Source organism: Sinocyclocheilus grahami, unplaced genomic scaffold (assembly GCF_001515645.1).
Source record: "Sinocyclocheilus grahami isolate Dianchi unplaced genomic scaffold, SAMN03320097.WGS_v1.1 scaffold24.1, whole genome shotgun sequence".
Taxonomy (NCBI): Eukaryota; Metazoa; Chordata; class Actinopteri; order Cypriniformes; family Cyprinidae; genus Sinocyclocheilus; species Sinocyclocheilus grahami.
The window spans coordinates 3,365,901-3,376,061 of NW_015505203.1; the positions used below are offsets into that span (position 1 = coordinate 3,365,901).

At 34.8% G+C, this 10,161-nt stretch overlaps 1 protein-coding gene across 1 annotated transcript in view; it reads left to right on the plus strand.

The window, feature by feature from the left end:
* Positions 1-1,993: 1,993 nt before the first annotated feature.
* LOC107562943 (UPF0258 protein KIAA1024-like) overlaps positions 1,994-10,161 on the plus strand; it is a 12,696-nt gene continuing 4,528 nt past the window's right edge. Inside the window, exon 1 of the mRNA XM_016247708.1 lies at positions 1,994-2,454. Coding sequence (XP_016103194.1) covers positions 2,116-2,454 — 339 coding nt within the window. The 5' untranslated portion in view covers positions 1,994-2,115. The remainder of the gene's footprint in view (positions 2,455-10,161) is intronic.

Genomic DNA, 10,161 nt, shown 5'->3' on the forward strand with positions numbered 1-10,161 from the left:
TTTTTAATCATCATGAAGATCATGGTGCAGGTTGACAATGACTTCTTGAAAGGATGACGGTGTCATTATAGTGTTTTTTTGACCAATTTATGGGATAATTAAGTATTTTAGAAAGGGAAATCTGATCATAACGGTATTTCTGTTTTATACTGTGCCTATTTACTAAAATGACAAATGGAAACAAGCTAAAAATAACATCCTTATGAAAAATAGAAATAGAATAGAAAAAAAATGAAAAAAACACAAAGTTGCTCAATTTTGTTTAGAAAAATGTATAAACATAGCACAAGCTGCATCAGCTGCTCATTATTAAAGTTATTTTTTACACACTAACGGCGCTCGTTTTGTAGAATGACCCAGTTCACAATAATCAAATCTTTCAGGTTGTATAAGCTGCAGCACTCCGGTGTCCCTCCGGACAGAAATAAGCTCCTGACTCAGATATTATTCTTTATAACAGTCTAAGGACTGAGACAAACACACATTTCCTGCTCCATAAACAAGACCGCAGTCATTCTTGCTTGTGCCGTATATCTATATATCGTTACTAGTTAGACTCATGCAGCGCCAGCATGCTTTTTGCTGAGACTTATAGCTGATGCGGTGTGTTTGTATCGGCCCCTGGTGTTCCCCCGGTGTTCGGCTGCTCGTTTCTGTCCTACGAGTCAAATAACTCTGAATTGCTGAAGGAAAGGAGGTGTTTGCCTGTGCAAAAGTTGCCATAATGACGTTAGGGTGTTTTGGCACTGCCAGCCCAACCAACAAAAATATGGTCTAAGAATGTTTTGCTAATATTACCATTAAGGTTTTTAAAACATTACTTCTGAATGTTCAAAAGATTCAGTTTTTAGAAATAGTTTTCACTCATGTGAATGTTAAGTGAACATTTAATTTGATTATTTTGCAAACATCATGGAAATGTTACTTTTGAATGTTCCATGAATGTTTTGAAACAAGTAATAACATTTAAAAAATGTTAGATGAATACAACTTAAGTACTGCAGAAAAAAAACATTATCTTTCGTTCCTTTGTTTTTGTGCTAATGTCTTGAGAGCAGACCAGAACATTTTGAACAAACATTCTCTGTTCAATAAGTTGTTAATAAGTTGTTAACATGTTGCAATGCTGTAGATGCCACTCTACTTTTCTAAAGTCTCTATGATTTTAGTCTTCTTCAAAGTGTTTTTTTTTTTTTTACTCTGGTGAAAACTGTCCAGTTGAGAAGTGCTATATGCTATTGTTTAAGGTTATGGTATTGTTTATGACTTAAGGTTTAATTCATGTTGGTAGCACAAACTTTTGCAGTTCATGTTATGTGAAGTAAAATATGAAGTATCACAACTGTTTTCAACATCGATGATAATAAATATTTATTGAGCAGCAAATCAGCATATTAGAATGATTTCTGAAGGATCATGTGACACTGAAGACTGGAGTAATGATGCTGAAAATTCAGCTTTGCATTACAGAAATAAATTACATTTTAAAATGTATTCAGATAGAAAAAGTTATTTTAAGTGATAATATTTCACAGTTTTACAGTATTAAAAAAAATAAACTTTGTGAATTCTTTCACAAAGATCCAACCAGTATTGTATGTATCCGAGTTTAATACTTAAAGGGATAGTTTACCAAAAATGAAAATTCTGTCATCATTTGCTCAGCCTCGAGTTGTTCCAAATCTGTATGAGTTTCTTTCTTCTGCTGAACACAAAAGAAGATATTTTAAACAATATGGGTAACCAAACAGTTGATGGTCCCTATTGACTTCCATAGTATGAAAAAAACATACTATGGAAGTCAACGGGGACCATCAACTTATTTATGTTTAGAAGAAGAAAAACATTCATACAGGTTTAGAACAAATTGACAAACAACAACAACAAATTCTCATTTTTGGAATTATCCCTTCAAGGTTTGGGGTTTGTTAATAAATAATTGTGTTGCTGGACGTAAATGTGGATGAAAGTAGTTTTGATTAGTACAGATTCTCTTGCTTTTTTGTTACGTTTGCATTACAGAGGATCGTTTGGAAATGTTTAATTTCGTCACGAGGTGTGACAAAGGGTTAAACCCATCCTTTTTGTTTTGTCTTCAGTATCATCAGTCTTAAAATGCATCTAACGTTCTCCTCAGATCAGCAGAAGAGATACGAAGCTTCCCCCTCTGTGACCTTTCCTCCCGTTTCTCCCCTACAGACAGATCGTCAGTATGACGCCCACCAGGCCCACCGCTCCTCAAAGCCGCCCAAGGACTCCTACCTGGTGGAGCAGGTGTTCAGCCCACACCACCTCCCTCCCGCCGTCAAGTCTCACGTGAAGGGCAGCCCTCTCTACACGGACCTGCGGCTGACCGGCCTCGCTGACGGCAAGCGCTCCCAGCCCTCCTGGACCATTGAAGAGTACAAACGTAACTCAGGAGACAAGAACAAGCTCAGCGCTCTGGACCTGCAGGTGAGAGGCCACCTCGCTGTGATTGCAACCTTGCCAATCTTGTCGATTTTCTCTGTTCTTTGAGGCTTTGCTGTGTGTGGGATTAGCTTCAAAAGCTGAGGCTCATGGGAATGACGGCTTCGATTTTCTTTCAATCAGTGCTTCTCTGCCACATGCCGGCGGTGTGGCTGAAGGTCGTCAGTGCAGTAGGTGACCTTGTGTGCTGTGAAATATTCATGATCCTTATTAAAATCACTCATTGTTGACAGTCATTGGCTCAGTGCAATTACTGCAGGTCCTTGGCTTTGTTTCAATGCCAACATGAAATGCTGTTCGCAACCCAATTTGCTTCTGGAATCTGAAGTATTTCTGAGTGAAACTGCATGTTTGATGAGAATAAATGTAGTATGCAATATGATTGCGTTTTGATTTTTATTAATTATTTCAGTGAGTCAGTTGATCCAGTTTGAATGATTTGTTTACAATTTTGGATTGAATCAATCGGAGAGGTTCTTGAGTCAATGACTCGGTGACTCATTTAACTGAGGAACATTTAATATGGAAATTAGGTCATTTGTTTATGTGGATAATTTTGAGATACTTTGAAAAGCATGTAATTTTTAAGTTTTAATTAGTTTCGCCATTTTGTTGCATGGAAAGGAAGACGTTTCACTGACCTTGATTTCTCATGAGGAGCGAGAGAAGTAAAACGCTCCTTCTTGTGTTCAGTCTTAAAACATCCTAAAATACAGCTTGCAACCAAATTTGTTTCTGAAATCTGACGTATTTCTGAGTTAAACTGGATGTTCAATGGGAAAAAAAAGAAAAGAAATTTAGGCCAGGATTTGATTGCATTGTCCAAAAAATAAAATAAAATAAACTAAGTATTTAATTTAATCAGTAGAATGATTCAGTTGTTCATTAATTGGACTGAATCAGTCAAAGGTTCTTGAGTCAATAAATGACTGACTCATTTAACATAGAGCCACTTAATATGGACATTTGTTTGTGACAAAAATGTTTTTATTATATTTATCATATAGGTGAATAATAGAGATTACATTATATATGACATTAAATTAAATGTGTTCAAAAGAGCTGATGCAACACAAATTACAAGAAATTGCAGTAAAAATCCTTATTAAAAATTATATGCAGTAATTTGGATATACATATGGCTTTAGTGCAATATTTTATAGGGACAGACATGTAATATAAATCACTGATGTGAAAGAACAACGCTATCTCACGACCAATCCGTACGTATTTTATGTGGTGGCTAATTCGTATGAATTCGTACAACCTCACTCGTACGATTTTGTATGATTTGCCTAGACCCCTGTGACGGGTAGGCAATTCATACAAATTCATACGAATTGTGCAATTCGTAAAATACGATTTAGCAAAAATCTAATTAATTTGTACAAGTGAGGTCGTAAGAATTCGTACGAATTAGCCACCTTGTAAAATATGTATGAATTGCCGTGAGATCAGGTTGGAAAGAATCACTGAATTGTTTACTGAAAGATTTATCCATTAACCCTAAGATTAAACAACTTGTTCAAAACTGGATTTAATCAGTCTGAGAGTTCATTTAATTAAGAATGTGTCACATTATTCTGCTGGTGTGCCCTAGTTGGCCACCAGAGGACACTGTGTTTTGTGAGAGCACATGGCTTGTTGTATGTTTGTTGGTGCCATGTGCTCTCCCGTCTCATTGTCTGACCCCGCCCTTCTTGTTATCTCTTTATTGTTTCAGTTGCTCCACCTGTGTCTCCCTCATTACCCTCCTTTTTTGTCTCCCTATTTATTCTCTTTGTGTCCGCAGTCCTGTGCTGATCCGTTGTTATCTGTCAGAAGTAATTGTTGTATGTGTGGTATGTACCTGCTGTGCTATTCTACTATGCTTTGCTGTGCCTTGTTCCTGGCCTACCTGCCTGTTTTTCCTCCTCAGGGTTTTTGTTCATTTCGTTGGTTTTATTTTATTATTAAAAAGACCCATTCTTCCTGCAGCTTGAGTCCTCGCCTCATCTCTCGTCCAGGACCATGACAGAATGGTTAAAAATGGGAATTTATTACAGCTATTTACAAACATTTATTTGATTAAAACAAGCGAAAAATGTTTCGGTTGAATAACTGAAATTAAATTATGTATAAGATATAAATGCATTAATGACCTAAACATGTAGGCAGCAACATGCATCAAAAACATAACATATAGGAATTTCAGTGTACATATGACTTTACTGGAACATTTTAGTGGGATTTTGTAATATGAATCACTAAAATAATCACTGAATTGTTTTCTGAAAGATTCATTCAGACACATGACTGATCAATTTGTTTATAGAGACAACTCAGTGACTCATTTAACTATCATTTACAGCTTTTTACAAATGTATTTTATTCACCTTTTAGGCATATTATTTAAATGGATTTTAGTATTGTTTAATGTAAATGCAAATAAGTTTAAGTTGCTATGATTCATTAGTAGCCTACTGCTACAACAAAATGAACTGTGGCATAAGCAGTTGCAATAAGCATTCTCATTAATAAAACTTAAAGCAAGCAATATAACTTTATAGGAGTGTTTTAGTGAGTATGAGAGGCATGTACGCCATGATGAAACGTAAAAGAATCATTGAATTGTTTTCTGAACCAATCTCTTGACATGAACAAATGATTCACAGAAATGAATCAGTCCTTATATAAAGATGAAAAGTTGGTGCTTTAATTGGTATCAACAAGAACAAGTTGTTGAAAGTTGAAAATGCATGAGGGATTTTCATCCTTTGTGTTTCGATAAAAGATTACAAAGACCTGGAGCATGTATTAAAGTAAAAAGGGTCTTACGTTGGCTATAAAATCGTCTGTTGTGCGCTTGTTTTAGATGAAGGCTTACAGTTGTCCGTATCAGACGATGTTTATCTGTCTTCGCTATCTCCAGACATAATCGTGTGCTATTGATAGAGGACGGCTTGCAATAAAAAGGCTTTAATGTAGGAGAGGATTCACAGAAATGAATCAGTCCTTATATAAAGATGAAAAGTTTTAATTTTGTTGCTTTAATTGGTATCAACAAGAACAAGTTGTTGAAAGTTGAAAATGCATGAGGGATTTTCATCCTTTGTGTTTCGATAAAAGATTACAAAGACCTGGAGCATGTATTAAAGTAAAAAGGGTCTTACGTTGGCTATAAAATCGTCTGTTGTGCGCTTGTTTTAGATGAAGGCTTACAGTTGTCCGTATCAGACGATGTTTATCTGTCTTCGCTATCTCCAGACATAATCGTGTGCTATTGATAGAGGACGGCTTGCAATAAAAAGGCTTTAATGTAGGAGACGGCACTCAGCAAGCTTCTTTCATTCAATAGCATAATCTATGCCGTATTTTATTGACTCTCTCCCTATGGTTTTGAATGGACAAAACCAAGTGATGGCTTTAAAACTAGCTGTTCTTGTACTGAACAAAGTAAAAAAGTAAGATGGAACAGAAAAAGAAATCACTGACCTCTTCGGTGGCTGGTGCAATTTTAAAATGTGCCCTACATCTTTGCATCAAATCTGTGTTACATGTTCACCCCAATGCATGGAAATGTGGCTCGAAACAGGGGAGCATCTCTCATTTTGCCCATTTGCAAGGGCTGTAGGTTTTCTGAAGGCCTGCTTACCCAACCATAGCATGAGAGGAGCAGAATAAAGACAGAAAATGTCAAAAAGACAGAACGCAGCTTGAGCAATGCCACGTACCAGTGATTCTTAGTGACCCAGCACAGCGCTTTCGAACCTTGAACAAAAAGATGAGGCTGACAAGGCAAAGAGTTTTTTGGATTTGTGCAGCAAGGATGCAATTGTACAAAAACTATACTATTTGTATTTGCATAAAATTCTATTCACAATTATTTATTTATTTATTTATGTATTTATTTTACAGATGCCTGCCACACATTGGATATTGTTGCAAGCATTAAAACACAAAAAAATTTATTAAATCAATATCTTTAGTATTACTATAATTTATTTAGGTGTTTATTAAATAAATGTATTAATATTAGTATTAAAATAAAATGTAAATTAATAAATAACATAACTTGAATTATTTTTACTATTTTTAAATTTTTGTATGTATTGCAAATGGGAAAGGCTTAAATAATTAAATAAATACCTTTAATATTAACATTATTTATTTATGTGATTAATATATTTAATAATGTTACTATTAAAATAAAATGTAAATTAATAAATAGCATTAATATTACAGTTAATTATTTAATTATTTATTGTATACATGCAAATTCAGATGAACGAATGAATTAATGCATTTAATACTAATATTATTTATGTATTTATTTGTTTATTTCATATAGTTAATAATATCAATATTAAAATAAAAAATACAATTAAAACAGTAATATTACAGGTATTTATTTATTTTGAAATTTTATGTCTTTCACATTTGTGTGTCAAGTATCCAATGCCACAGTTCTTCTTTGTGTTCTGTTTGATTGACTTGAGCTGTGTGGGAAGCCTGACACTACAAAAAAGACTGACAAGTGTGTGTTCACAAGTACAAGTCAATTAAAAAACAGTGCGGACTGAACACAAGAGCACATCCTGTGTGAACGGCCCATTAGATGACTTAGTAAAAGTTCTGTTGCCATAGCAATTACAGAGAGGGAGATTTATAATTAATCTCAGGTTTCTCACAGGAGAGTTCGGTGCTGTTGAGGATTCATCTCTAAATATGTATTATTGGCCAAATAACATTAGTGTTTATTCCCTGGAACTTTATAAGCCAGCTCTGTTATTGTTTAATAGTCTCCATCACTGATTGTGTTGTAAGAAAGTAGACAATGATAATGTAATAAATTATTAATATTAAATTATAGCTTTAATGGTGATCTTTATAATGTCATTTTGTTTGAATAAGGCTTGCTAATTGCGCTTCATTTTTTTTTCTGGCTATGGTGAATTAAAGGAGCAGTTCACCCAAAATGTAAATTTTGGCCATCCAAGATGTAGATGAGTTTGTTCCTTCATCAAAAAAGATTTGGAGACACGTAGCATTACATCACTTGCTCACCAGTGGATCCTCTACAGTGAATGGGTGCCGTCAGAATGAGAGTCCAAACAGCTGATAAAAACATCACAATAATCCACAAGTAACCCACACCACTCCAGTCCATCAGTTAATGTCTTGTAAAACAAAAAGCAGCATGTTTATAACAAACAAATCCATCATTAAGATGTTTTTAACATCAATCTGTTGCTTTTGGCCAAAATATGAGTCCAAAATCCATAATCACGCTTCCTTCATATTTGTTTATAGACTGTTTTTGCTTGCTTGTTTTTTTACTTGAGAAATCAGCATTATGGACTGGCGACTCGTATTTTAGCTGGAAGCAGTGGTTTGACGTTAAAAACGTCTTTGTGATGGATTTGTCTCTTACAAACAAGCAGATTTTCACTTCAAAAGAAATTTCTCCAAATCTGTTCAGATGAAGAAACAAACTCATCTACATCTCGGATGGCCTGAGGGTGGGTAAAATGTCAGCACATTTTCATTTTTGTGTGAAATTATGTAGTTGACAACAAGCCAACAAGCTTGGTCACTTCAACAAATAGTGATTGCTGTTGTCCTTTTTCATGAAATTATGGAGTTTTTTCCACAAGAAAATCAGATTATCTTTCTTGCTCACTGCTGGTATTGATGTAAGATTACTTTGAGCTTATTGGAGACAGCGATGGTTAATACCTTTTGCATGAAGTTATACGTGCTCGGTTTAGCGGAGGAAAGTGTCATTGGTGACGGCATCCTGCTGCCAGTTAGCGCTGAAATTAATGCCATCTGATATTCAGAACCAATCCACATGTGACAAATGGCAAAATTTAACACACTTTGCCTGGAGGATGGTTACTAGAGGCATGAAAAATGGCGGCATTGTCACAGCGGTGGCACAGAGGCAGAATGTGCTCTTGACAATAAATGGACCATTAGGTGGACATCTTATATTGACATATTGCTTAGACAAATCATTCAGTCCCAGTTTAAGTTTGTCTTTCATTTATTTATTTGTTTGTTTAATAACAAATCAATAAACAGCATTAATATTACAGGTATTTATTTATTTGTTTGTTTATTTTTTAATTTTGGATGGGCAATTTTGGACAGCTAATTTGTTATTGTTTGAGTCTGTGGTGAGGTAGTGCTACTGCTGAAAACATGCTGTTGCTGAAAAACAGATGAAAACATCACTGGTAATGTGTATGTTGATCGCTAAAATGAATGTATATTTACCTGTACTTTAACTGTAGGCCTGCAGCAAGCTTTCCGAGTACTCTGTCATTTACATTGGATATTTTTGAGTGACTTCTGGCTCGTTAGCTTTGACTCTGCTCGCTTGACATTAAAGTTGTTCTAATTATAAGCTAGGGACACAATTAAAGCGTAAACATTTCTGTGAATCAGTGAGCTGACCTTCTCCTGTGGAGACATACATTTTTCCTGAAATTCCTGATAAAGCGAGCTGTTCACTTGAAAGTGTTGCCGATATCTGTTGAACAGTTACATTGATGTTTACAGTCTTTCACTTACGACCTTGTCATTTCTGTCTGTCCATCCTGTCTGTCTGTCTATTGTTCATTCTATCTTTCATTCTATTGCTCTATTTATCATTCTATCATTCTTTTTTCATTCATTTGTTTGTTCTTTTGCACATTCTATCTATCTATCTATCTATCTATCTATCTATCTATCTATCTATCTATCTATTTATCATCCATTTGTTCTGTCTGTTGTTTGATTGTTAGTTTGTTCATTCTCTCTTAAAAACAAAGGTTCTTAATTGGCATCAATGGTTCCATGAAGAACCTTGAACATCCATGGAACCTTTCAAATGAAGAAAAGGTTCTTTATAGTCAAAAAAGGTTCTTTAGATTTTTAAATGTTCTTCAAAATAGTTTTTTTTTTAGGAAGGAAGGTTTGGGGAAACAAAAATGGTTCTTCTACGGCATCACTGCAAAAACACCCTTTTGGAACCTTTATTTTTAAGAGCGTTCCTTCAGTCATTCTATTTATGATTCTGTGATTCTATCTCTCGTTCTGTTTATGATTCTGTGATTCTATCTCTCGTTCTGTTTATGATTCTGTGATTCTATCTCTCGTTCTGTTTATGATTCTGTGATTCTATCTCTCGTTCTGTTTATGATTCTGTGATTCTATCTCTCGTTCTGTTTATGATTCTGTGATTCTATCTCTCGTTCTGTTTATGATTCTGTGATTCTATCTCTCGTTCTGTTTATGATTCTGTGATTCTATCTCTCGTTCTGTTTATGATTCTGTGATTCTATCTCTCGTTCTGTTTATGATTCTGTGATTCTATCTCTCGTTCTGTTTATGATTCTGTGATTCTATCTCTCGTTTTGTCATTCTATGATTCTGTCCTTCTATCTATCCTTCAGCCATTGTATTTATGATTATGTCATTCTATCTATCATTTAAATAGCTTTAATGGTGATCTTTATAATGTCATTTTGTTTGAATAAGGCTTGCTAATTGCGCTTCATTTTTTTTTCTGGCTATGGTGAATTAAAGGAGCAGTTCACCCAAAATGTAAATTTTGGCCATCCAAGATGTAGATGAGTTTGTTCCTTCATCAAAAAAGATTTGGAGACACGTAGCATTACATCACTTGCTCACCAGTGGATCCTCTACAGTGAATGGGTGCCG